Source organism: Camelina sativa, chromosome 20 (assembly GCF_030686135.1).
Source record: "Camelina sativa cultivar CO46 ecotype springtype chromosome 20, ASM3068613v1".
Taxonomy (NCBI): domain Eukaryota; kingdom Viridiplantae; phylum Streptophyta; class Magnoliopsida; order Brassicales; family Brassicaceae; genus Camelina; species Camelina sativa.
In genome coordinates this window covers 8,935,513-8,960,067 of record NC_141899.1, presented here as the reverse complement: position 1 = coordinate 8,960,067, position 24,555 = coordinate 8,935,513, and the positions used below count along the sequence as shown (strand labels likewise).

The following is a 24,555-nucleotide window of genomic DNA, read 5'->3' as shown; positions in this document are numbered from 1 at the left end:
AACAACACACAATTCACATCCGATCGAAACACAGACTCTGGAGACCAAACGAAACAAAATTAAAAAAAAAATCGGCATTACAATTCACAAATTAATTCTGAAATGAAACCGTAAAAAAAAAATCAATAAACGCCAGATTTGAAGACCAACAAACACTTAACTGGAACAAAACCAGCAGAGAAGAGCCAATTAACCCGTACGGATGCAAAGCGCAGAGAGGTAAATTATTCATCACTGAAAGGGCTGAATGAAGAAAGATTAGCATGATGAAGGAAATACTTTCAAAACTCTAATAATACTGTAGATCGGGAAAATTACTTCTCCGCTCCGCTATCCGTTCACACGACCTCATGTTTTGAAAGGGAAGAAAGCCATTCCCACATCAAGGACAAACCAGTAACAACGTAACGGCCCAACATAATTCTAATTATTAAAGAAATTAAGGCCCAATGTCTAACAGAAAAAGAACCAAATTAAAATTACAGAATTGTAAGTAATTGAACTGGTAAAACATTTGACATCAAAAACCACAAACACATTACTCCAAAAACAAAAGCATTTTGAAAAAAACAACTACCACAGGTTAATTATTTTCTTTTAAAAAACAAAAAACATTACCTACAACAACATCTAAGAAAAGTAAAAAAATATGGAACGAGAAAATGAGAAATTAAATTAATAAACCAAAACGAAAGACTAAACCAATAAAAAAAACAATAACTATACAAAACTTAACTTCAAATTCTATATTTTATGAATCCAAAAAAAGATCATCATGATTTTAGTAAATTTTAGATTTCTAAAATAGAAAACAAAATACAAACTTGAAAAAAAAAGACCCAAAAAAAACCAGTAAAAAACAAAGAACAATATAAGAACACCATAACCACACAGAAAAATGAGAAAAAACATACAAAATATCAAACTAACAAAACAACGAAAATAAAAAGAACCTCATGAAACTTCCGCGCGTAGCGCGGATCAATTGCTAGTACTGAATAAAAAAGAGACAAGAGAGAATTTTTACTTCTTCTATAATTGAGGTTTTTAAATTGTATTGGTGTGTTTACAATATTCATCGATCTATTTATAGAGATAAAAAGAGAAGTTACAATGATTGCATAGTGACAATGAGTTCCACAAATTTACGTAATATTTATCACATGCACGCATCCTTTTGTGACTTTGCGAGTTTCTCCTATTTTTTACTTTCGTAACAAAAATGAAATTTTTTGATAAATATATTAGAAATTTTTTTAAAAGAGACATATTCACAAATTCACATCATACTTGTGAGTTAACTATTTGTTTATTTTAAGCAAAGGTTAATCTTCTTTGATTTATTAAGGTTAACCAAAGTATAATTACTTAGTAAAATAATTAAAAATATATGCCAAAATGTTCTTGATTTAATCTGATTTCATTATTGTATAGTTCAAAGAAGGCCAATAATTTGATAAAACCAATCTGAATGCCAAAGCTTTTTGTTATTAAGGCCAAGAAAAAAAAACATCAAAGAGAAGAGAGAGACTTCTCTCTTGGTTTCATGTATTGACACAAATGGATTTTTCCGACCATGTTGCTGACAGTGAAATGCTTAGACAAAAAGAACAAAACTAGAAGAAGGCTCAGTGTTTGGAATCTTCTTCTTCGCAGAACTTGGAGTACTTGTCTGAATCCATCAGTTTCTTCACTTCCCCTGCATCACTAAGCTCCACTTTCATGATCCATCCTTCTTCATATGGGCTCGAGTTCACCTGTCAATCCAACATAACAGAGAATCTCACCACTTAAAATGCTTTTACTACGTACATCAACGGAATCAAGAATCAACGAAGGTCACTCAAGATTCAAGAAACGAATTTATACTTAGCCTTAGCCATATGCATTCCAAGTTTAAATCGAATCTGATAATAATGCTAACGAGGAAAGTAGAAAAGAACTCACCAAAGCAGGGGACTCGGAAAGGTCCTTATTGACTTGAAGGACCTTACCGGAGATAGGTGAATTGATATCACTAGTAGCTTTGACGCTTTCGACAGCTCCAAAACTCTCACCTTGTGACACAGAACGTCCCACATCAGGCAACTTTACATAGACAACATCTCCTAAATGTTCTTGAGCGTGATCCGTTATACCAACCGTCGCTTTATTCCCTTCAATCTTCACCCATTCATGTGAATCCGCGTATTTCAGATCCTTCAATACCACTATTTACACCAGAAATATAAAACTAACACTCAGCAGGAATATTTTAACACACTTCTTCAAGATCAGATAATCCGATCAAATCAATAAAGGCACACAATCAAAACCGATAAAAAAAGAAAAGAGAGATCGGGAGTCATCACCGGAAGAAAACGCTCGATGGGACACGGAGATCCTGAGATGAGAAGCAATCCTAGAAGAAGCCAACATCAATCTCAAAGCCATTTTTTAAAAAACTTTTGGTTTCGTCGGCTGGTGAAATGGTGTACAAAGAGCTGATACACAAATACTGAGAGTGCAGTCACAGAACCGGTGATTAGTAATATTCTATTATTCGACAAAAAGGGGTTGGTGGAATTGCTTTTTGGCTTATAAAACATTATTATAGTGCATTGGTACTAATGATAATGAAAGTAAAATTTAACATGTACTACTAAGTTTGTGAACATAGGGGCAAAACTCTAAAATTAATTTAGTTTAAGGCGGAGATGCATAAGCTTGTTGTAGTTAGAGGGTTGTTGTCGCCATAATTATTATCCTATCCCTTAATTAATTGACAAGTTCTTAAACAGCAGGGTACTAAATTGTGTTGAGTTATATATACTTCATCTAGATTCTCACTTCTTTCTTTTATTCAAAAACATTAACGTGTGTATCATAATCGAATTGACACAGTCAAAGGAAAAATATGTCAACCAACATTTTTATGATTCATAAATGAGATTCTTTGTTTCTAAGATCAAGTCATTGAGATGTCAAATCTCTCAACCGATCAAAAGGAGAAAAGTTGAGATATTCCGATCAGATAAATATTTTCGAGGTATAATGAGTAAGTGGAGAGAAATTGTTACTTATGGAATGTGCGTAAATAGGATCAATGGAGAGCCAAAAGACCATTGTAGGCATTTTGTTGCCGGCGGGGAGGAAGGAACGCCTGAGGCTTTCTTATGTGGTGGCTGCGGTTGCCATGTATGCTTCCATTGGAAATATGTTAAAAAGGTTGGTCCACCGATCACATATTTGTTAACTTGATTGTAGATAATTTTGGACTTTACAATAAGATTTTGTAGATCTTAAATCTTCTTAAAATCACTTTACAGTACTATGAATTAGGAATAGATTGGATCAATATATTTTTTGGTTTAATCAAACTTGCACCGAACTGATTGATCATATGATGTACTTACAAGCCCGATTCCAACTTAGTGCAAAGAGAGCAAAGTCACATGATCCACAAATTTGATAATGTGCTAACACGTTGAATACTTGGACAGGAGATTGATATGTCAACTGCGATAGTAAAATACGGAAAATGTTTGAAAAACCATATGGCTCACATGGGAGGTCGTTGCTCACTAGATGGTTGCGGCGAATTCATGGCAGCCGGCGTAGAAGGTACCCCAGAGGCTCTATCTTGTTCCGCATGTGGCTGCCACCGCAGTTTTCACGATAAAGATTACTTGTAGTAGCTTAAAAATTACCTCACCACCAGTTTTCTTCTAAGAGTATTTTATCTTTCTAAAAGTGTAACTAACTCCCAAATCATTTGTATCATTCAAATTTTTTTGACTTTTGAATTATTCATCAGTTCCCTCAAATATATTAAGCCCATTATATTTAAAATTCTGCAAGCCCATAGTATTTCAAATTTGTAAGCCCATAACAAAAAGCCCAAATACCGTAGGCAAAGCAGCTTCCGGCAAGTGTTGTTGTTGATTTGAAACTCTCCGACAGTGTCGTCGATTGCATCCTCTCTCCCTCCAAATTTCACTTCCTAATTCACATTTCGTGCTGCCACAGAGAGAATAGGGTTAGGGTTTGTTTTTGAAGAAATCTCTCGAGATGGCTAGAGCGAGGAGCCTAAGCAGAAGCTATAGTCCCCGTCCTCGTCACAGGTCACCACCGCGCGACCGTAAAACCACCTACGACGATAATCGCCACCGTGAACGCTTGTCATCTCGCGACCACGAATCTTCTGATCCTTCTGGTTTGCTTATCCGTAATCTCCCTCTCGATGCTAGGTCTCCTCTCTCTCTATTGTTCATCGACATGTGTGTGGATTTTAAATGATATTGTTTCATCGGCTCAAATTTCTGAAATGTTAACTCGTTTTTTTTGTTTTTCAGACCGAACGATCTTAGGGATTCGTTTGAGCGGTTTGGTCCGCTCAAAGACATATACCTGCCGAGGAATTATTATACTGGGTATGTTTCAACCTTTGTCTCTAATTGTAATCAGTAGATGCTTATAGTTAATTTTCAAATACTTATTTCTTTGAACAATGTAAACGGATTCTGAGAATTCACATTACAAAGGATGATGTTCATAACCTTATGGCTATAGATAAAACTAGTTTTAATTGGGAATTGTTGGTGTTTCTCAAGTAAGTGGTGTTGTTTGAGCAGGTGCTTTTAACTTTGATTTTGATGATGTTTTGTGGTTTTAGGGAGCCGAGAGGGTTTGGATTTGTTAAGTACCGTTATGCTGAAGATGCTGCTGAGGCGATGAAGCGAATGAATCACAAAGTTATTGGTGGGCGTGAGATAACCATTGTTTTTGCTGAGGAGAACCGTAAAACTCCACAAGAAATGCGTACAACTAACCATTCTAGGTAGAAGCTCTGTTTTTTTTTCTTTTCTTGTAGCTATATCAATTTTTTCCCCTGTAAATGTGAATGCGTCACTGCGTTGTACGTAGTTACTTACAACTTCTATTTGGTTTAATATAGTGGTCGACATGGGGACTACAAGAGGACTTCACACAGATCACCAAGGCGCAGATATCGTTGTAAGTAGCTTCTTGACCTGCTTTTAACTTTTCTTTATATGTCTCAGGACGACTGCTGTTTATCGTTAGATAAATACCTGACCAGTCCTTTTTCGTTTATCAGCTCATTCACGTTCGCGTTCTCCTCCAAGGCGAGATTCAAGGTTTGATTCTCATCTATTACACGTTTATTATTATGTGTGCTCACTTTCTGTCTGATAAGATCTCTCTTGTTTTTGGAACTCGTTAATGTGAAAATGTGAATGCAAATGGCGCTCATTCCTAGTCACTTGTTTTGTCTGCTAGTTGTGTGTGGATGATACAATGAGAGGGCACAAACTAGTGACATATAAGTTGATAAGTCTTGTAGAAACATGTTTATCTTGGATGTTTTCCTCTTAAAACCTTAACCTGGATAGTTATTTCACCAAATATCATCTTCATCACTCACCAGTTTTGGTTAGCTGAAGCTTGGATACCACTTGGTCAACTGGTTATCTATAATTTGACCAAGAGATTTTGTACGTACTATCCATACTGAATTGAGCTTGACTTCTGTTTTGTTTTGCGTATGTCATTTTGTCATCCAGTCAAATAATGAATGAATAGTCTTTTATTGGCCAAAGAAAGAATGATATTTGGAGAGATGGGGCCATTCAATATTGTGGACAGTAGAGAAGGTTCACAAGATTGAATTGGAGAAATGGGATATTTGGAGTGTTTTTGGCCCATAAGAGATCTCTCAAGTTATCGATCTTATCTTCCAGAAATGTGTTGAAGGTAGACGTTAGATAAAGAAGCAGTGTCTAATCAGTTATAGTGTGAGAAGGAACAAAAGCCATATGAAGAACATTAGTAGTATGTTTGCATTCTTCGTGTATTCTCTGATTAGGAAAGATTAGTTTTCTCTGTATGTAAGAGATTATAATCCTTCTTTTCTTTGGCAGACACAGTAAAGGAAGAGAAGATGACTTGTACTCTCCTCAAAGGTCAAGATCTATTTCTCGTTCTCCTTTGCCCCGCAAGGAGAAGAAAGACAAGTCTTATAATGTGTCCCAAAGCCCAAGGAGAAACCGTAGAAGTCGTGGCGAGGAGAGGGTGCTTACTCCAATAAGGTCTCGTAGTCTGTCAAGGTCCCGTTCTCGATCCTTGAGGTAAAGAAATAGCTGCATTTATGTATAATCAAGATGCCTCTCTGGTCCTAGGACTAGAGCCAGCATCATTGCAATCTGTTTATCTCTAATAACATGTGTGATGACGTTATGGTGTTTCTTTGCAGTCGTTGATAAATAACAAGAAGTGGGCTTCTATGATGGTCTTCTGGCTTTGAAGAAGACAGCTTTCTTATTAGTGAAACACTGAAACACTAGAATTTTAAGTTTTATGTGTTTCACTACCTTTTTGCTATTTTCTTTGTTTGCTTGTTTCGTTCTTATATAACACAGCTCAATTTCATTTGTAAAGAAGTCTTCAATATGAAAGTACTTTGCCTTTCTCTGTGTAAGTTGATCAATAGGCGTCTTAATAATCCACAAGCCTAATTACCAAGATAACTGCATTACTTTCCAACAATCATTCTGTGCTGATTGATTAAAGAACCATTGAACAACGAAATTGAGTCATTCGGTTGTCTTTGAGAAGTCGCTACAAAAGCATTTGAGAGAAAAAAATGGGATGACAACAAACAAGAGAGAGTGAGTAAAAGCTCGTTCAAAAATGAACACCTTTGCTTTATTAGAAGATACAAATTAAAAACATAACAAGAGACCTTGTTGTGATTCTCATTTCAAGGGACAAACTTTCTCGAAGGCTTCTTGCTCTTTCCTACACAGATCAAACTCGTTTGTGTAGTAATACATACACCCAACATAATCATCCATCTCCTTTTGGCACTTCTGGTGAAGATCCTTCAGCCTGCAAAGTCCATATTAAAACCAAAATTAACGCTTCACAGAAGAAACCATATAAGTCTGAATATGGACTTAGCATCATAATCTAAGGTCCCAGTGGTGCAGATTGATGGTCACTATGCTTGATGGGTTCAAAAAAGTTTTATGGTTCTCAACGATAAAGCTATGTTTTAGACCAACATTCCAACGGAAGCAAATGGTTTCTTCATCGCTTTTAATTAAGGAAAACCATGACAAGCTGTGAACAGAAGTGTCGTATGATCTGTCTCTACTTGGCCAACATTAGAGAGCGATATACTAAATAGCCCATTGTGAAATTCAGAAAATACATGGCATGCTGCATAAATTACACACAATTCAAGCATATCACAATGCCGAGCATGCCTGGCATGTATAGCTCTTCTAAACTCTAAAATCGTATACAAAACACACATTGATTTTATCGGGTTCAAAACTACCTGAGCTCTATGAAAAAGTATTTTTAAAAATTGATGGATGATATCATCAATGACCCTTTAACCTCCATAATGATCCCATCATCCCATGCTCGTGGCTAAAGGATAACTAAACCATGTTGGAAAGAGATTCCACAAAACTGTAAATCACATACTTATGCTCAATCAATTAGTTTACAGTGTTGATGAATAGAACTAATCCAATCCCTACAGGTCTTAATTTCGTGAAGTTTCGAAGCTTACCCTCTATGACTAGAGAACACTATAAATCTAACCATTTGATCACTCAATCACAATCTTCAGTCAAAATAAACGTAAGGCTACCTAATCACAATCAACAAACAAAGAAAGCCAAAAAAAAAAAAAAGAGAGAGCGCTGAGAGAAAACGTACAAGCCAAGAACGCAGCGAGTGACATCACGACCTTTGTCGAGGCACTTCTCGGGGTTAGGATCATTCTTCTTGCATTTGAGGAAAGCAACGTTCTCAGGCATACATCGCATACCTATATGCTTCGCTGACGCCGTCAACACCGCAGAAGTAGGGATCGGGTTCCCCGTCGCGTCCACCGCACTCGACATGGCTCAACAAAAAAAAATTCGAAATCCCTAAACAAAAATCCGAAATGCAGAAACCAAAATTAAATCCAATCTAATCGCAATCCCGAGAAGAAAAAAAAAAAATCAGAATCAGAATCAAACAACAAGCTAAAGAGGATTAAAATGAGCAGAGAAAGAACACTGTCATACCTTTTCAACGGATCGATTTGGATCTTCTTCTTCTCCACTGAGTACAATCGGAATACGAGCGAGCGAGCGAGCGAGCGTGAGAGAGAGAAGACAAAACCAGGTGAGTAGCTGAAACAACAATGGGCCACAATGGGCCTAGTTAGAGCCTAATAAAGTAATGGGCCGAGAATAAAACTATCTTTCATCGTCAGAAAGACTGAAAGAGTGTTCCTAATTTTTCACTCCCGTTTCATCTCTCTGCCGTCGTATCGTATCGCCGCCGCTGGTCGCCTTCTTTCATCGGTAAGTTTCCCGATGCTTCACCTCTATATTTGATCATCTGTGAGTTTTGATGTTTCATTTTGTGATTAGCGCAAAGCTTTCTTGCACCATTTCTTCGATTTGATTGAATGATCTAAGGCCTTTGAAAAAACAACGTCTTTGCATCTTTTTAGTTAGTTCACCGGAACATCTCGAATGCTATTGTGGGATAAATCAATTTTGGTCATTTTGCTTTGAAAATCTGGAAAAAAAACAAATGTATAAATTTTGAAAAGGTTTGGTCTTGGTTTTTTTTAGGTCGCATGATGTAAATATTGAATTGAGATTGTGATCGTTAATGATGGAACTCATCTATGGTTGTAGAGTGTTTTGAAGTGAAGAAAAAAATGGGAGACAAGAGGAAGAAGACGTTCATGTTCATCCGTCTTGTGTCAGCTGCTGGAACTGGGTTCTTTTATGTGAAGAGGAAGAGTACTAAGGGACTTCTTGAGAAGCTCGAATTCCGTAAGTACGATCCTAGAGTCAACCGTCATGTCCTCTTCACTGAGCAGAAGATGAAGTGACAGGGATTAAAAACTCTACATTCCAATACTAGTAGTTACTTCTTATCAGATCAAAGAACTTGTCAGGTTGAGTTTTGAGGTTTAGACTTTGTAAGTTTCATGTTTTCATTTACTGTCTCAGGGTTTATTAAAAAAGCAAAAGACTCTTATCATCAAAATCTTGCTGTCAAAGAATGACTAATTGACACAAACTATATAGAATAACTTATATAAATTAAATCATCATATCTATGTTATTATATATCACATCAAAGAATTCGAATCAAATGAATCTTCAAGGTACAGGTGAGAGACACTTTTTTGCTGCTAGGACTCGAATGGTGAGTTTTTCTAGAGTGTCTTTGGAGTGTCTAATGAGTTGTTTTAAGAATGACAAATTGACACAAATTAGAGCGTCTTGGTATTTCAAAGAGTTGTTTCAAGACACCAGGCTTGTGTTTGTATCGAGTACACTCATGATCCAAACGTAGCGCAAGCTTCTTGAGTGTTGCTGAGTTCTCCAGAAAGTATCTAACCAGTTTCAGTTCAGTTGCTTTCCGCGTGATCGGGCTTTCGATGTCAACAGATTCAAGGGACGATACCAAACAACGAGGTAACACAGCCGGCGGAGGTCCAGATTTCTCTGCCTCTATACTATAAGGAAACAGTTCCTGCAATAAATAAATAAATAAAAAATCGACAAAAGTCCAAACCATAAATCAGTAATTTTTATATACAAAAAAAACCAGTAATTCTTTAAGAACTCAAGTTAAAAAAGTTGCAAAGTTTAAACAAAATCATCACCATGGTAAGGTATTTCAGATTTGGGCAGCTTTCAAGAATTGATGGCACCAATTTCGGAGTGGCCTCTGAGGGCATAGAAACGCGCAAACGGGACATGTCATGAAATTTGGGTAATGGGTTGAAGTCCCTATTAATTTGGATGCACTGCCAAACAAACAAAAAAAAAGAAGAAAAAATAAGCAAGTAAGAGACTAACATAAAGAGAGTATATGGAGTGACTAAAATATGATGTAAACTGTGTATAAATATTATACCCAAAGAGTACCCCATGCGATGGTCATCTCCACAGCACATGAAAAATTGTTGAAAAAATTATGGACGATATCCCTATGCCGCCACAAGTTATCAGTAGAATCAAAGGTCACATCAATATCAACCTTGATGGAAGCACCCATATTGGTTATTTTGCAGTTTCTGCAATGGTTTCCATTGAGACTCAGATATTTGAGTCTAGGAGCATCGATCACAACTGCTTCTCCGTATGGAACGTTACTAGTCAAACCAAAAAGTGTTAGAGATAAGATCTTTAATGACTTTGAATAGACGCGAATGTCTCCTACATCATCAGTTGTCCAGTTTAATATTATTACTAGTTCTTCAAGAACCGGAGAGCATGAGACTAGCATTACTACAGCGTCATTTGTGGGAAACTGAACATGCTCTAAGTGCATAATCTTGAGACATGGTAAGGAAAGAGACTCGAAATCATTCAACCGAACCATATGGAGCCTTATGGATACCAATGCCTCACACACAGAAAGGGTTAATGGTATTTTCTGTATCCGATACATGCGATTCACAACTTCGAAACGTTGAATCTTGTGCTTCAGAACTCGACTAAGACAAGGCTCAAACACAGAATCCTTAAAGCCAAGGACATGTCTCTCAACGTTTAAGTTGAATTCAGACAAGTTTGATCCGTTGTGGAACTTATCGAGAAAACTCACACATGTATCGTAATTTGGGAAGTCAGAGATGTTCAACTCTAATCTAGGAACCCGTAGCCAAAAATATCTCCATCTAGAAGACAAAACACTTGTCCTAACAACATCCTTAAGCGTAAGCGAGTCAAGTATCAGGCATAGCAACTCTTCAGGTAATGAGCTTATCCTGTCTTCCCCACTTAATCTATCAACTCCGCCTTCCATAGATTTTTGTTGTTGGTTCAAGTCTATCGATTTTATAAACCCTAAGCAATTTCTCAGAATTTAACTATAGAATTCCGAACCAATCCTAACCCTTAGTTTGATCGTTTACACTAAACGTAGCAGTGTTACGTAGATCAGAAAGAATCAAAAGGAAACACGAACAACAAGAGTCTTATGTATACAGGGTTCAGCGACGGATCTTTTGTTAATTAGGTACTAATTTACCGGCGATCGTAAATTTTGTCGGAGAGACTACTAGCGACAGACGCCACAGACCTAGCAAATTTACTGCGTGCTAAGTAAATAATAAAAGATTAGTATTTGTCTCTTTGCATATAGAGGTTTATACAAATATGTACATTTAAAAACTAATAATAATAAAGTTGGGTTTCGAAAGTTAACCATTAACAAGATTTTGACATGTGTCAAGTTATCAATCTTAGATTTTGACATGTGTAAAAATTAGTATTTAATAGAAAAAATATGATGTTTTAAAAAATATTAATAATGTAAAAAAATAATTATCAAAAATTACATAATTTATAAAAACATACAAAGTTTTTTTTTAAAATAATTATAAGGAGATTATATATATAGATATATTTCATAAAATTCGAAATTATAATATTATTTACTTATTTTTATTTTTAAGTTATTAAAATACAAATAAATAGAAAAATCTTATTATATAAAGTTGGATTTTGAAAGTTAGTCATTAACAAGATTTTGACATGTGTCAAGTTATCAATCTTAGATTTTGGCATGTGTAAAAATTATTATTTAATAGGAGAAATTTGATGTTTAAAAAATATTAATAATGTAAAAAGATAATTATCAAAAATTACAGAATTTATAAAAACATACAAAAATTTTTAAAAATAATTATAAGGAGATTATATATATAGATATATTTCATAAAATTTGAAATTATAATATTATTTACTTATTTTTAATTTTAAGTTATTAAAATACAAATAAATAGAAAAATCTTATTATATAAACTTGGGTTTTGAAAGTTAGTCATTAACAAGATTTTGACATGTGTCAAGTTATCAATCTTAGATTTTGACATGTGTAAAAATTATTATTTAATAGGAGAAATTTGATGTTTTAAAAAATATTAATAATGTAAAAAGATAATTATCAAAAATTACAGAATATATAAAAACATACAAAGTTTTTTTTTTAAATAATTATAAGGAGATTATATATATAAATATATTTCATAAAATTCGAAATTATAATATTATTTACTTATTTTTAATTTTTAAGTTATTAAAATACAAATAAATAAAAAAAGGGATTAGGAAAAATATACAATTAATTATTAATTGTCGGAACTGTGCAACTGAGGAAAAAACACATGAAAAAATAAATTGTTGATTTGTAGGGTCGGTAAACAAGTTTTTAAAGCCTCCCAGAAACAAACCTGCTATCGAATATGAGCGGGTCCATGGGCTGGGAATAGATGTAGGGACCACTTAGATAGGTGGGCCTATGAATTGAAAGTGGACATGGGCTCACTAAGCAAGGTGGTGGTTGAGCCGTTACAGAGACATGGGCTACATCATGGTGTGTCAAAGACACTTCCACGAATACACTAAGAAATTTAACATTAGTTACTATCAAAAGATTTTGTGACGTTAGAAGAAGGTTTTTACTTCCCACTGGTTGTCTGAGGTTCGGAACAAGCCATTTTGAGATAGCAAGAAGACGTGAACATGTTCTCTCCACACAGGAGGAGGGCAGAGCCGAGGTTCTCTCTATGGTGGAAAAGGTTGGACACAAGGTTATCTCCCCAAGGGAGGAATGTGAAGGAGATTGTACGCAAGGTTATCTCTCAAAGGGAGGAAGGCGGAGCCAAGGTTCTCTCCATGGTGGAAGAGATTGGACGCAATGTTTTCTCCATAACGGATAACGGCGGAGCAAAGATTTTCTCTATAGTGGCCATACATTATTATGATGATACAACATTGATTAGTATATTATGTAATATAATTTTTATTCAAAATATTTTTTGAGTCAACAATTTCAGTAGTTAAAAAAACTATGCAAAAGTGAAAGTAAAATAGTTAGCTTAATGTGTTCATATAGACATTTTCTAGGTGGTGATAAAGAATATATTTGTAACATAGAGTATATAGAGATAATCTTTATATTGACCTTAAAAAAAAATAAAAAAAATAATACAAACTGCATTGTGTAATCGCATCTCATCTATTTGGGTGTGAGATCTCTTAATTATCATCATCATTAAGAAGACACTTACAGTATTTGTAAGGAATTATGTAATGTAGAGTCATCGATCCATGCATTAATTATCTTTTGCTTTAATCATTCTTGTTTATCGATGCTTATTTATACCCTAGGCTATTTAAGAAGCAGAATTTACAACTAATGATCAACCGTCAACGTACGTAACTTTGGAAATGGATGTTTTTTTGGTAATATCTTGTCTCTAATTTGAAGTTTCCTGGAAAGCTTTGTAGGCCAAGAAGACTCTCTCAAATTGCATTGTTTGTTTGTTGGTGGTGGTCTTCATTCCATAGTAAAAGTTTCATTCAGGTTTAGACTCTAGAGTGTTTTAAAGTGAAGAAAAAAATGGGGGACAAGAGGAAGAAGACGTTCATGTTCATTCGTCTTGTCTCAGCTGATGGAACTGGGTTCTTCTATGTCAAGAGGAATAGTACCAAGGGACTTCTTGAGAAGCTCGAGTTCCATAAGTACGATCCTCGAGTCAATCGTCATGTCTTCTTCACTTAGCAGAAGATGAAGTGACAGGGAAAAAAAACTCTACATTCCAATAGTAGTTTTACATCTTATCAAATCAAATAACTTGTCAGGTTAAGTCTTGAGGTTTAAGACTTTGTAAGTTTCATGTTTTCATTACTGTCTCAGGGTTTATAAAAAGCAGAAGACTCTATCATCAAAATCTTGCTGTCAAAGAATGACTAATTGATACAATAACTTATATAAATCATCATATCTATGTTATTATATAACATCAACGAATTCGAATCAAATGAATCTTCAAGTAAGGTGAGAGACACTTTTTTTTGCTGCTAGGACTCGGAATTTTCTATTTCGAAAGTGGTGAGTTTTTCTAGAGCGTCTTGAAATATTCAAAGAGCTGTTTCAAGAATGACAAATTGACACAAACTAGAACGTCTTGGTATTTCAAAGAGTTGTTTCAAGACACCAGGCTCGTGTTTCATCCTTCCTCCAGACTCATGTTTCAAATGTAGCGCAAGATTCTTAATTGTTGATGAGTTTTCCAGAAAGTATCTAACTAGTTTCAGTTCAGTTGCTCTCTCCGTGATCCAGCATTTGATGCCAACGCATTCAAGGGACGAATTCATACAACAAGGTAACAGAACCGGAGGTGTAGTTTCCTCTGCCAGTATACTACCAGGAAACAGTTTCTGCAATTAAAAAAAGAAATCGACAAAAGTTCAAACCATAAATCAGTAAATTTTATATACAAAAAACAAAAAAAAAAACTTCTTTAAGAACTTAAGTTATAAAGTTGCAAAGTTTAAACAAAGTCATCACCACGGTAAGGTATTTCAGATTTGGGCAGCATTCAAGAAAGAATGGCACCAGTTTCGGAGAGGCTTCTGGGCGTATAGTAACGCACAAACGGGACATGTCATGAAATTTGGGTAAGTCCCTGTTAATTTGGATGCACTGCCAAACAACCAAAAAAAGAAGAAAAAATAAGCAAGTAAGAGACTAACATAAAGAGAGATATATGAAGTGACTAAAATATGATGTAAATTGTGTATAAATATTATACCCTAAGAGAATTCCATGAGATGGTCATCTCCCCAGCACATGAAAAATTGTTGAAAAAATTATGGACGATATTCCTTTGCCAATCAGTAGAATCAAAGGTCACATCAATATCAACCTTGATGGAAGCACCCATATTGGTTATTTTGCAGTTTCTGCAATTGCATCCATTGAGACTCAGATATTTGAGTCTAGGAGCATCGATCACAACTGCTTCTCCGTATGAAATGTTACTAATAAAACCAAAAAGTTTTAGAGATAAGCTCTTTAATGACTTCGAATTGACGCGAATGTCTCCTACAGCATCAGTTGTCTTGTTTGATGTTATTACTAGTTCTTCAAGAACCGGAGAGCATGAGACTAGCATTACTACAGCGTCATTGGTGGGAAACTGAACATACTCTAAGGGCATCATTAGTGGCAATTTTTCTCAGGGATACTCTTAATAAAAAATTAAAAAATAATAATAAAGAGAGACAACAGTTGAGAAACACTTCGCAGAGTAACCAGAGAATCGTTTCTCTTGCCACGTGTTAACTTATTATTAGTCAATTTTTTTTTCCAGATTTTTTATTTAAATATATAATAATATTAAAACAAAACTAATTAAAATACATTATACAGAGAAACGAGGTGTGGTTTCTCCGATGCTGATGGTCTAAGTGCATAATCTTGAGACATGGTAAGGAAAGAGACTCGAAATCATTCAATCGAACCATATAGAGCCTTATGCATACCAATGCCTCACACACAGAAAGGGTTAATGGTATCAAATACATGCCATTCACAAATTCGAAACGTTGAATCTTGTGCTTAAGAAATCGACTAAGACACGGCTCAAGCACAGATTCCTTAAAACCAAGGACATGTGTCTCAACGTTTAACTTGAATTCAGACAAGTTTGATCCGTTATGGAACTTATCGAGAAAACTCACACATGTATCCTGATTTGGGAAGTCAGAGATGTTCAACTCTAACCTAGAAACCCGTAGCCAAACATTTCTCCATCTAGAAGACAAAACACTTGTCCTAACAACATCCTTAAGCGTAAGCGAGTCAAGTATCAGGCATAGTAACTCTTCAGGTAATGAGCTTATCCTGTCTTCCCCACTTGATATACCAACTCCGCCTTCCATAGATTTTTGTTTTTGGTTGAAGTCTATCGATTTTATAAACCCTAAGCAATTTCTCAGGATTTAACTATAGAATTCCGAACCAAAAAGGAAACACGTATAACAAGATCAGTCTTATATGAATACAGGGTTCAGCGACGGAGCTTTTGTTAGGTACTAATTTACTGGCGATCGTAAATTTCGTCGGAGAGATTACTAGCGACAGACGCTACAGACCTAGCAATTTTACTGCGTGTAAGTAATAACAATAAAAGATTAGTATTGTCACTTTGCATATAGAGATTTATCAAATATGTACATTATATATATATATATATAAATAAATATTAGGTTGTATAATTTATGGTTTTATTTCATAAAATAATGTTAGTAAATTAGAAAAAAAAAAATTAATTTGGTATTTGATGTTCTCGTAAGCTCCGACTCTTTTTTTTTTTTTTTTTGTCTATCTTTTTTTTTTTCTCTAGGCAAATATTTTTAGTCCAATCCAAATCTATTACAAATGTGCTATTTGGACTCAGACGGGGTCAACCTAATTGATAACCATTGATACTCTCTCTTCTTTTCTTCTTTGTGTGTTGGTAAGTGATAGTGTGAGGACATAATTTCCTCGTACAAACTTTGACAATTAAAAAAAAAAAACAAATTTAATTGTGTGGATGGCATATAACTTAATCTTTATAAGCTTTAGACCTCAAAATATATATATATATATATATATATATATATATATATATATATATATATACACTACAAGAAAACAGGCGGTTAGCGACTACACTATTAGTCGGTTTGTAGTCGCATAAACTGTGTTTACGACCAAATAGCGACTAACTCAAGCAGTCGGAGATCGATAGTCGCTAATTTATTTAGTCGTATTTATAGTCGCCTTTTAGCGACTACGGTACGACCATATAATGTAGTCGTTATATGGTCAGTAAGTAGTCGTAATATAGTCGTTAAAATACGACTAAGGGGTGACTATAGTGTGATTAATTAGTAACTGAGTGTTTATAGTCGCTATATAGTCACTTACCGTAGTGACTATTTAGAAACTACATTACGACTATTTGGCCACTGATTTTGATTTCAGAATCTGTATGTTACGACTATTTAGCCACTGCTATTGATTTCATTATTTGAAAGTTTCATATACTAATTTCCTATTATCCTCTTCTTTTCATTCCCATTATCCTCTTCTTTTCATTCTTGTATACCAATTTTAATTGAGAGATTCGAATTAAGAAAGACATAATATCGAAATATTGAAATACACTACATGTTCAAGTTACAGAAATCAAAAGAGGATGAGATAGAGTTCATACAAAAGTGGCAATGAGTTCATACAAAAGAGCGAGAGACAGAGTTCATCCGAGTAGAGTGAGATAGAGTTCATCCAAAAAGAGTTAAGACATAGAAGAAACCTATGAAGCAGCGGTTGATGGAGTTGGAGTTGGATCATCTTGGAGAAGAGGTTCTGTGGTTGTCTGTTTCCTTGCAACGAAATTCTCAAACCGCGGATCACATTCCCTCAGAAAATCCTCGACGACTGATAAATGGTCAATCTTGTCCTTCTGGGCAGCAATAACTTTGGATTGCTCAGCTTGGGCAGCAATAAGTTTGGATTGCTCAGCTTCACGCACAGCTGTTTCTGCATCATGCCTCCGCAGTTGAGCAGCCTGTTCTTCTATCATGCGTTGAGAGATACAAACTGGATTGTGTGAAACGCATCTCATCTATTTGGGTGCTTACAGTATTTGTAAGGAAGCTGTAATGTATAGAATCAAAAGCTTTGATCATTCTTGTTTTATCGATGCTTAATTTTAGCCTAGGCTATTTAAGAAGCAGAATTTTACAATGATCAACCAATTGTTTTTGGTTATATCGTGTCTCTCTACTTTGAAGTTTCCTAGAGAAAGCTTTGTTTGCCAAGAAGAAGACTGTCTCACATTGCATTGTTTGTTTCATTCCATAATAAAAGTTTGGTTTGACTAATTTTTTTGTTTAGTTAAAATTACCGAAAAAAAAAAAAAAAAAAAGTAATTTCCCATTGAGTTAAGTTTGACTGATTTTTACCTTTTTACTTTTTTTTTTTTTCTTAATAGAATTCAATGGAAAGAGCAGTAAATGCTAGATTCTCTGAAGAAGCATGCACACACACACACACTTCAATCTTTACCAGAAAATAAACGACAAAATTTTTCTTAAATCCCTTTTCTAAGATTTGCTTCTTCTCCCCCTTGGCTCTGAATCTATTTTGGAGTTCGATCAAACTTGGGTTTCGATTATAATAATGGAAGGATCTTCAATTCAACCACCCCCCAGAACTTGTGTTCCCGCTAATGGTTCTTCATCGTCATCTTCTCCTCCTCCTCCTACTTCTTCTTCTCAGGTATTCGAAATTTTGAGTTTTTATTGGGTTTTGATTGTATTTGTGTATTTTGCTGAATCGCTATTTAAAAAACCCTATCTTGGCTCTTGGGGTTTTACATTTTCTTAGCTCAACTTGTTTCGTTTCGTTTGTGGTTAGGATGAGATTGGTTTCTTCAAAACTTATGCTTCATTGTAGAATTGTTAGAAAAGGTTCTGTATTGTACCAGTCTTGAGAGATTTTTTTAATCACCAGGTTAAAGAACAAGAATCTCCTACTGAAGGTGATGATGGTGTCTCCAGATCTCAACCAAGTACTGGAAGCCAATTGGATGTTGCAATCCAAATACCACCAAAAGGAGCTATGCCCACTTTAGGAATCTTGCGTAATTTGAGTCTTAAAAGGAAATCTTCTCTACCAAACTATGAGAGAAGACTGTTACTAAGTCCTAATGTTTCAGAAACCAGCAGTGAAAAGCCTCTTGTTGCTAGTTCCATCACTTCGCCTTATTGGAAAAGGTGTTTGTCACTTCCTTCTACTAATGCTGCTAGATTGTCAATGGCTGCATCTACTCCTCCTGTTTCAGCTGTGGTTGTTCATAGTGAACAACTTAAATCTAATGTGAGTTCTTTACCTGTAGTGTGTTGAAGGATTTGAAATGTTTGTTTTTCTTTTCAAGAATGTAAAGATTGGAGTTTGTTTGGTGCAGAAAGATAGTGTTCATGCACCAGTTTCAAGATCCTTGTCCATGCCCGGGAGAAACAAAGTCATTGTACGAGCTGTTTCTTTTGACGACAGCAAGAATCACATTTCGAACGAAGCAAGTGGCGGTATGTTCTATTGAGCTCATTTTTGTTTTCTTTTGGTGGTTGCTTTATGAATTTATGGGAAGGCTGAGTGTTGGATAATGACACGAGGAATAGATTGTGTCACTATAGAAGCTTTATCAGTTCCAAATACTTCCAATTTTCTTTTGATTAGTGGACCGGCAAGTTCACATTCTTATGTTTCTTTCTTTCGTCTGTTTTCACTGGCAGATCAAATCACTCCGGTTCCCGCTGAAGAAACAGAAGAAGAAATCCCTGAAGAAGAAGCTGTTTGCAGGATTTGTCTTGATGTGTGTGAAGAAGGTAACACACTGAAAATGGAATGCAGTTGCAAAGGTGACCTCAGACTCGTTCACGAACATTGTGCCATTAAGTGGTTTAGTACAAAGGGAACGCGAATGTGCGATGTTTGCAGACAAGAAGTCCGAAACTTACCAGTGATTTTACTTCGTGTCCCAACAATTAATCAACTCACCAATAGACGGGAACTCACTCAGCAGAGTTCGCATCCACAAACCATAAGGTAAATCAGATGCTTTAAGATTTTATTTGTTTTCCTTGAATCAATCTAACAATTGAGGATCGAATAAGTGGTGCAGTGTCGGGCAAGAGTTTGTAGTACTTGTACTCATTAGCACCGTCTGCTACTTCTTCTTCCTTGAACATTTACTGGTAATGCTTCCTTTTTCTTACCCTGAGTATTCAAAAACACAGACTTTTAGGTATATCATTACAGAGATCCTATCTTTCATCACAAAGATCGTACCTTTCATTTCAAAGATCTTACCTTTCATTACGAAAACAACATAACATGGAACTGTTTGTTCTGTAGATTCGTGACTTGAAGTCACAGGCAATCTTTGTAGCAGCGCCATTTTCATTCACCTTTGCTCTCTTAGCCTCAACTTTTGCCGTCATCCTCGGTATGATACTACTCCCTATAGAAAATTTCCAAATATTTTCTATTCGTCTCCTAATAGAACAGGCTAACACAAATATATACTGTTGATTGTTACCTCCGGACTCACAGCGATCAGAGAATACATATGGACATACGCCGCTCTCGAGTTTGCATTAGTGGCCTTACTTGTTCATCTGTTATATGCTACAGTAAGTAATACTAAAACCATATGTTTTAAGCAAAATTCTTAAACCTCCCTATTGAAACAAATTACTCATGGAAAGATCTCTTTTTTTTTCCAGCTTGAGGTGCCGGTTATCTATGCAATGCTTTTCGCGGGGATTATGGGTTTCGGGATGGCAATGGGATTAAACTTGTTGTGCATTTGTTATTCCTCTCATCGTGTGCGGTTTCCGCAGAATCCAAACTTGGTGTAAAGAAAGTGTCTTCCTTTCTTTAATTTCTTCTATTCTTAAAGATAGTTGGATATTGAAGGGCACATTGCTGAATAGATAGATTGGTTTCACCTGAAACATTGAGACCTGTATATCTTTGTAATAGGAGACTGTATCATATGACTTTGTCGTACTTTTGTATGTGAAGATACATCTAATAGAATTTTACTTTGTACTTTTGTATGTGAAGATACATTTTTTGTGAATGAGGAGATCAGATTTTACTTCTTTTTGAATGTCTCTTGGTTCAAAAATCTTTCGAGATTGGCTTGTGAGAAGTGTTTCTTACCAGATATCTTTAAACTGTTCAAAAAAAAATGGGGCGTTCCGAGAATCGAACTCGGGACCTCTCGCACCCAAAGCGAGAATCATACCACTAGACCAAACGCCCTTATTGCTTCATAGTAGCATTAAACGAATATATATCTTCACTGTCCCTGACTTGCGTTTTCCATCAGCCTAAACGAGAAAGAACGAAAGTTGAGAGAGAAGTCAACAGACATTAATGCTGTATTTTACACAAACTGATGAAACAAAAGCAAGAGGCACAAATATGTGAAAAGGGGGTTTTCAACATAATGTTCCACAGTTTTAAGTTGACTAAAACTGGAATTAGACACATGTTTTGGATGGATATTAAAGTCTGAATCTGGAACTGAAGACTACGACTACACATTTCGACAAAATGTAAAAGCCATTACTACCAAGTACCAACTACTAACAAAGAAATAAACCTTCCTACGAGAATTAGTCTAAGATCTGCGCAAGTGAAGGGGCAACGCACTTGGATCGAGCTCAAGATAGCCTCTAAGAGTACCATCTCTCTCTCCAGTTAAGCGGAATGCAGGAACACAATGAGAGAATCTCAACAATTCACACCTCGGGATCTTCTTCTTCACATCGATGCCTCCTTCCAGTTTTTCCTTGAATACCGAAATTAATCCATCCACCCGTTCCAACATCATAACCTCTATGTTGCTCTCATTCTCATCAAGAACTTCAACAACCTCGTATTCACACTTCTTCAAGCTTGCGGCCTTGATTGTCACACTCCAGTTCTTGTACAATGCCCAAATCTCGCCGGTCTTGGGGAGGACAATGTACTCGTCTTTCCTGAAATGATGTTGTTCTGCCTTAATCTGCTGTGAAAAACCAGTCACTTCAGTGAGTGTCTCGTCCCGGCCTTCCTTCAAAATAAAATTCCCGCAACTGACTGGCATTTGTTTGTCTCGCCAGTGTGCAACGTTCTCAAGAAGTGGTTTTGGCTCTAGCAGGCTGATCTGCAATTTGAATACCGGCCTCCATACTATGTGCTGAATCTTGGCGTAACACTTGGGCAAGTCATTCTCTTTTCTGTTCAATGACCATATCTGGCCAGGTGCAAACTTCCCCTCTAATCTATCAGCGCTGAAGTTGTGGAACTGAAAATTAGGAATGACCATACAGTCTGGCTCAGATGAAGGCGGAGAGCAATGTACTTGGTTAGACTTGGCAGCTTGTCGTAAGACAGGGACAGGTTCTTCTTCAATCTTATGTGGTACTGCAGCTGTATCGAGCTCATAGGAACCAACGGGAACTCCATCTCGTTCTTTGCCAGTCAATTTGGTTGAAGGAACTCTGTGGGAGAATCTAAGCAACTCATGAGGAGAAATCTTAAATGTGTATGATCCACCACCACCACCCGGTGCAACTCGACAAAAGACACTTGCAAAGCCTTTTATTTTACGCAAGAACGCAACCTCTATTGCAACGCCTTCAACGTATTCTGACAGAATCTCAACAAACTCATACTCATACTCATGCTCATGGGAAGAACGCGGGTTACCAGAAGACCAATTGATGTTCCAGTTCTTGAAGAGAGCCCATGTTTCTCCTACTCTTGGGTATACCATGACACTATCATTCCTGCTTCCTATTCTGCAGTGAATCAGATGAGAGAACGATGGAGTTTCACTTGTGTCCATTTTGTCACCAAGTTTGAACTTACCAACAGAGATGGGCAAGTTTTTGCGAACCCACTCTATTGCTTTCTCATCATCTGGTGTAGCCTCTAGCCATTGTATTCTGAGCATGAAACTAGGTTTCCTTATGACTTTTTTGATGATGGCATAGAAACGAGGCATTCGACCCATGTCATCATACATTGCCCATGTCTGACCAGCTTTGAAACACATCACTTCCCTCGACAGCTCAAAGTTAGTGAAATCAGGATCTTCACACTCAAAAATCTCTGCATCTGATGCACTCCCTGAACTTGAATCCTTTGCTACATTACAGGCATCAGAAACACGAGAGCTTCCCACTTGGTCTTCTTTTATCTTCTTCTTCCTGTTTATACCGTTTGGTAAGGTTTCTGTAGGCCGTTGGTTCTCAGGTGACTTCTTTCTGACATCAGACTCCTCAGCACTTTCTGCATCCTCTTCTTTATCGCTCTTATTCTCTTTATATGAAACCTGCTGCTTGTTACGGACTGACCTCCGTGAATGCTGTCCATCGGTAGACCCTGAATTTTGTCCACCAGCTGGACCTTCGTTGCACTCAATGCTACTCTCACTGCAAGAGCTGTCACTGGATTGGACCATCTTCTTCCTCTTTCTCTTTCCATTGGTGTTCTCAGCAGAAGTACCCGAGTTTTTTGCTGTAGCATTCTCTTTACTTGAGGAAACCTTGGCAGAGTTCTCCGGCTGCTTCTCCGGTGCCTTGGTTGCCTCTTGAGTTGGAGCCTTGCTCTTTTGGAAAGATGCAAAAGTCGTCTGAACTGGTGGACCAGGGAACGTTTCTTGAAAAGCAGTGAATTGCTTACTGCAACACAAACAACTCATTAGTTTGTCGAGAAATTCCCTCTGTAATTCATACTTCCTGCTACAAAAGGGGCACGAGGTACAAAAGGTCGAGCTAGCATCAAACCCAGTTGGTTGAGGTTGAGCTTGAGGTGGTTTTTTCTGGTGTTCAGGCATCTTCCTAGTTGCTGTGGCATTATTAACATTGGTCTGGAAAACACGCTGAGTGGGAAAAGGTCTGGCCTGGGCTTGTTGGGGTTGAAACGAAGGTGCTGGTGCAGGCCTTCTGAAAACGGGTTTTCGTCTCATGTCATGAATCTTCCTACTAGTTTTGTCCAAAAGAAGCGTCTGAGCTTGCCCGATGATCTTGAAAGCAGATTCAGCACCAGGGAATTTGTTTTTGTCAGGATGGAGATTAAGGGCGAGATTCTTAAACTGTTTCTTGATGGTTATGTTATCTGCACTTTGCTCGACTTGAAGAATCTTGTACCAATCAGTCTCATCCCCAGATTTCTCCAATGCTGCACAATGCACATCGCACACCATAATCATTCGAGAAACTACACTCTCAAGAGTTGCATCCATCTTCTGAGCCTTTATTGCAATTCTACGAGCAGTTGTGAAATCTGACTTGCTCATGTAAGTTTCTGCTAGTTCTTTGGCTCGAAGAGCCTCATCTTTGTTACTCATACTTCAAAAAACAACCCAGATTTCAAAATCTAGTCTCTTGCTAAAACCCTACATACACAAATTCGAATTCAGCACTGTAAGAACATAAAAAAAAAAAACTAAAAAAAATGAAACAGACAAAACAAAGTTTTCCAACAAAAAAACACGAACACGTTCAATTCAGACATGAGGAACACAACGAATTTTTCCGAGACGAAGGTGAAATAATGAGCATTTGACAAAACCAAAGACTACATTATAGAGAAGACTAAACGATTTCAGGTATCAAAACGACAACTGAAGAGTGAGAGAATAACACAGAGTGAGAGAGAGAGAGAAAGACTCACCGGACCGGAGTATGGAGAAAGGGAGAGAGAGAGATAGGGCACCGTCAGAGCTCACGTCGGATGCCCAACTGCCTCTTTGACTGAAATCTGTCGTCGTCTTCGTTTGTGGGGGAACACCTCACAGTTTATATGCTTCTTTGGTTTTACTGTAATTTTTAGCAATTTTAAGGTCATTATAACTTTTTATTCTTCTATATTTGCGTAAAAGCCCCTCAAATATAGCTAATTTACTACTAATTTGTGAATAAAAGGATAATTTGGTAATTTTCTTTACACTGAAAAAGACTTTTATATCCAATTTTGGATATAAATGTCATTTTCTAATAAAAGTTTGATGTTGTAGTTTTAGGGTTTTGAGTAAAATTCTGATTTATATATATATAAAAAATTGAAATAAATTTATTTTAAAATATTTTAGAACAAAAATATTTAACATCT

The 24,555-nt window shown here is 36.3% G+C and overlaps 9 protein-coding genes, 1 long non-coding RNA gene and 1 other non-coding gene across 14 annotated transcripts; 5 read left to right on the top strand and 6 right to left on the bottom strand.

Moving 5' to 3' along the window:
- Window positions 1-1,472: 1,472 nt before the first annotated feature.
- Window positions 1,473-2,649, bottom strand: LOC104770223 (glycine cleavage system H protein 2, mitochondrial-like). Its single transcript, XM_010494615.3, has 3 exons — window positions 2,352-2,649; window positions 1,948-2,210; window positions 1,473-1,757 (listed from the first exon to the last, which is right to left on the bottom strand). The coding sequence occupies exons 1-3, from the start codon at window positions 2,431-2,433 to the stop codon at window positions 1,629-1,631; spliced, it is 474 nt and encodes a 157-aa protein (XP_010492917.1). The 5' UTR covers window positions 2,434-2,649; the 3' UTR covers window positions 1,473-1,628.
- Window positions 2,650-2,954: 305 nt separating this feature from the next.
- On the top strand, window positions 2,955-3,779 carry LOC147918636 (uncharacterized). The gene is made up of 2 exons (XR_015592565.1): window positions 2,955-3,207; window positions 3,483-3,779. It is a non-coding gene; the product is annotated as an uncharacterized LOC147918636 (long non-coding RNA).
- Window positions 3,780-3,922: 143 nt separating this feature from the next.
- On the top strand, window positions 3,923-6,467 carry SCL28 (SC35-like splicing factor 28). 3 transcript variants are annotated; one of them, XR_015592096.1, is made up of 8 exons: window positions 3,923-4,229; window positions 4,335-4,412; window positions 4,655-4,819; window positions 4,937-4,995; window positions 5,099-5,138; window positions 5,565-5,832; window positions 5,922-6,128; window positions 6,254-6,467. XR_015592096.1 is itself a non-coding variant. In XM_010494612.3 (7 exons), exons 1-7 carry the CDS (start codon window positions 4,051-4,053, stop codon window positions 6,258-6,260), a joined length of 735 nt encoding a protein of 244 aa, XP_010492914.1. In that variant the 5' UTR covers window positions 3,923-4,050; the 3' UTR covers window positions 6,261-6,467. The 3 variants fall into 3 exon arrangements, 2 of the variants coding, with proteins under 2 accessions (XP_010492914.1, XP_087359529.1); XM_010494612.3 differs by lacking the exon at window positions 5,565-5,832; XM_087503403.1 differs by lacking the exons at window positions 5,565-5,832; window positions 6,254-6,467 and having other exon boundaries at window positions 5,922-6,132.
- Window positions 6,468-6,532: 65 nt separating this feature from the next.
- LOC104770222 (Cox19-like CHCH family protein) lies at window positions 6,533-8,300 on the bottom strand. The gene is made up of 3 exons (XM_010494613.3): window positions 8,088-8,300; window positions 7,732-7,946; window positions 6,533-6,888 (listed from the first exon to the last, which is right to left on the bottom strand). Exons 2-3 carry the CDS (start codon window positions 7,917-7,919, stop codon window positions 6,756-6,758), a joined length of 321 nt encoding a protein of 106 aa, XP_010492915.1. The 5' UTR covers window positions 7,920-7,946; window positions 8,088-8,300; the 3' UTR covers window positions 6,533-6,755.
- Window positions 8,286-9,069, top strand: LOC104770220 (uncharacterized). 2 transcript variants are annotated; one of them, XM_019242085.2, is made up of 2 exons: window positions 8,286-8,369; window positions 8,646-9,069. In XM_019242085.2, the coding sequence occupies exon 2, from the start codon at window positions 8,702-8,704 to the stop codon at window positions 8,909-8,911; it is 210 nt and encodes a 69-aa protein (XP_019097630.1). In that variant the 5' UTR covers window positions 8,286-8,369; window positions 8,646-8,701; the 3' UTR covers window positions 8,912-9,069. The 2 variants fall into 2 exon arrangements, with proteins under 2 accessions (XP_019097630.1, XP_087359530.1); XM_087503404.1 differs by lacking the exon at window positions 8,286-8,369 and having other exon boundaries at window positions 8,735-9,069.
- Window positions 9,070-9,107: 38 nt separating this feature from the next.
- LOC104772362 (F-box/FBD/LRR-repeat protein At5g18770-like) lies at window positions 9,108-11,177 on the bottom strand. Its single transcript, XM_019241833.2, has 3 exons — window positions 9,949-11,177; window positions 9,695-9,838; window positions 9,108-9,561 (listed from the first exon to the last, which is right to left on the bottom strand). Exons 1-3 carry the CDS (start codon window positions 10,840-10,842, stop codon window positions 9,262-9,264), a joined length of 1,338 nt encoding a protein of 445 aa, XP_019097378.2. The 5' UTR covers window positions 10,843-11,177; the 3' UTR covers window positions 9,108-9,261.
- Window positions 11,178-13,964: 2,787 nt separating this feature from the next.
- Window positions 13,965-15,770, bottom strand: LOC104772361 (F-box/FBD/LRR-repeat protein At5g18770-like). Its single transcript, XM_087503615.1, has 4 exons — window positions 15,372-15,770; window positions 14,639-15,025; window positions 14,395-14,529; window positions 13,965-14,264 (listed from the first exon to the last, which is right to left on the bottom strand). Exons 1-4 carry the CDS (start codon window positions 15,768-15,770, stop codon window positions 13,965-13,967), a joined length of 1,221 nt encoding a protein of 406 aa, XP_087359741.1.
- A 1,864-nt stretch (window positions 15,771-17,634) lies between these two features.
- LOC104770219 (uncharacterized) lies at window positions 17,635-20,498 on the top strand. The gene is made up of 8 exons (XM_010494611.3): window positions 17,635-18,159; window positions 18,394-18,759; window positions 18,848-18,968; window positions 19,176-19,488; window positions 19,565-19,637; window positions 19,798-19,888; window positions 19,996-20,075; window positions 20,169-20,498. Exons 1-8 carry the CDS (start codon window positions 18,061-18,063, stop codon window positions 20,301-20,303), a joined length of 1,278 nt encoding a protein of 425 aa, XP_010492913.1. The 5' UTR covers window positions 17,635-18,060; the 3' UTR covers window positions 20,304-20,498.
- A 142-nt stretch (window positions 20,499-20,640) lies between these two features.
- On the bottom strand, window positions 20,641-20,712 carry TRNAP-UGG (transfer RNA proline (anticodon UGG)). The gene has a single exon. It is a non-coding gene; the product is annotated as a tRNA-Pro (tRNA).
- Window positions 20,713-20,875: 163 nt separating this feature from the next.
- Window positions 20,876-24,267, bottom strand: LOC104770218 (DNAJ heat shock N-terminal domain-containing protein). The gene is made up of 2 exons (XM_010494610.3): window positions 24,118-24,267; window positions 20,876-23,839 (listed from the first exon to the last, which is right to left on the bottom strand). Exon 2 carries the CDS (start codon window positions 23,789-23,791, stop codon window positions 21,074-21,076), a length of 2,718 nt encoding a protein of 905 aa, XP_010492912.1. The 5' UTR covers window positions 23,792-23,839; window positions 24,118-24,267; the 3' UTR covers window positions 20,876-21,073.
- LOC109131161 (uncharacterized) lies at window positions 24,129-24,276 on the top strand. Its single transcript, XM_019241832.1, is given in 2 exon segments — window positions 24,129-24,176; window positions 24,178-24,276. Coding segments are annotated over 2 exon segments (147 nt in total).
- The last annotated feature ends 279 nt before the right edge of the window (window positions 24,277-24,555 follow it).

What these genes read in the sequence shown, in the direction of transcription:
- LOC104770223 (XM_010494615.3), bottom strand. Translation starts at nt 2,433, where the DNA reads ATGGCTTTGAGATTGATGTTGGCTTCTTCTAGGATTGCTTCTCATCTC. An exon ending in CCATCGAGCGTTTTCTTCCG is followed by an intron (nt 2,211 to 2,351) that starts GTGATGACTCCC and finishes TGGTGTAAATAG; the next exon opens with TGGTATTGAAGGATCTGAAA. An exon ending in TTTCCGAGTCCCCTGCTTTG is followed by an intron (nt 1,758 to 1,947) that starts GTGAGTTCTTTT and finishes TTGGATTGACAG; the next exon opens with GTGAACTCGAGCCCATATGA.
- SCL28 (XM_010494612.3), top strand. Translation starts at nt 4,051, where the DNA reads ATGGCTAGAGCGAGGAGCCTAAGCAGAAGCTATAGTCCCCGTCCTCGT. An exon ending in CCGAGGAATTATTATACTGG is followed by an intron (nt 4,413 to 4,654) that starts GTATGTTTCAAC and finishes TTGTGGTTTTAG; the next exon opens with GGAGCCGAGAGGGTTTGGAT. An exon ending in ACCAAGGCGCAGATATCGTT is followed by an intron (nt 4,996 to 5,098) that starts GTAAGTAGCTTC and finishes TTCGTTTATCAG; the next exon opens with CTCATTCACGTTCGCGTTCT.
- LOC104770222 (XM_010494613.3), bottom strand. Translation starts at nt 7,919, where the DNA reads ATGTCGAGTGCGGTGGACGCGACGGGGAACCCGATCCCTACTTCTGCG. An exon ending in ACTCGCTGCGTTCTTGGCTT is followed by an intron (nt 6,889 to 7,731) that starts GTACGTTTTCTC and finishes TGGACTTTGCAG; the next exon opens with GCTGAAGGATCTTCACCAGA.
- LOC104770220 (XM_019242085.2), top strand. Translation starts at nt 8,702, where the DNA reads ATGGTTGTAGAGTGTTTTGAAGTGAAGAAAAAAATGGGAGACAAGAGG.
- LOC104772362 (XM_019241833.2), bottom strand. Translation starts at nt 10,842, where the DNA reads ATGGAAGGCGGAGTTGATAGATTAAGTGGGGAAGACAGGATAAGCTCA. An exon ending in TCGCATGGGGTACTCTTTGG is followed by an intron (nt 9,839 to 9,948) that starts GTATAATATTTA and finishes TTTGTTTGGCAG; the next exon opens with TGCATCCAAATTAATAGGGA. An exon ending in ATCTGAAATACCTTACCATG is followed by an intron (nt 9,562 to 9,694) that starts GTGATGATTTTG and finishes TATTTATTGCAG; the next exon opens with GAACTGTTTCCTTATAGTAT.
- LOC104772361 (XM_087503615.1), bottom strand. Translation starts at nt 15,770, where the DNA reads ATGGAAGGCGGAGTTGGTATATCAAGTGGGGAAGACAGGATAAGCTCA. An exon ending in TTTCTGTGTGTGAGGCATTG is followed by an intron (nt 15,026 to 15,371) that starts GTATGCATAAGG and finishes GAGTATGTTCAG; the next exon opens with TTTCCCACCAATGACGCTGT. An exon ending in ATCTGAAATACCTTACCGTG is followed by an intron (nt 14,265 to 14,394) that starts GTGATGACTTTG and finishes TTTTAATTGCAG; the next exon opens with AAACTGTTTCCTGGTAGTAT.
- LOC104770219 (XM_010494611.3), top strand. Translation starts at nt 18,061, where the DNA reads ATGGAAGGATCTTCAATTCAACCACCCCCCAGAACTTGTGTTCCCGCT. An exon ending in TCGCATCCACAAACCATAAG is followed by an intron (nt 19,489 to 19,564) that starts GTAAATCAGATG and finishes TAAGTGGTGCAG; the next exon opens with TGTCGGGCAAGAGTTTGTAG. An exon ending in TCTTCCTTGAACATTTACTG is followed by an intron (nt 19,638 to 19,797) that starts GTAATGCTTCCT and finishes TTTGTTCTGTAG; the next exon opens with ATTCGTGACTTGAAGTCACA.
- LOC104770218 (XM_010494610.3), bottom strand. Translation starts at nt 23,791, where the DNA reads ATGAGTAACAAAGATGAGGCTCTTCGAGCCAAAGAACTAGCAGAAACT.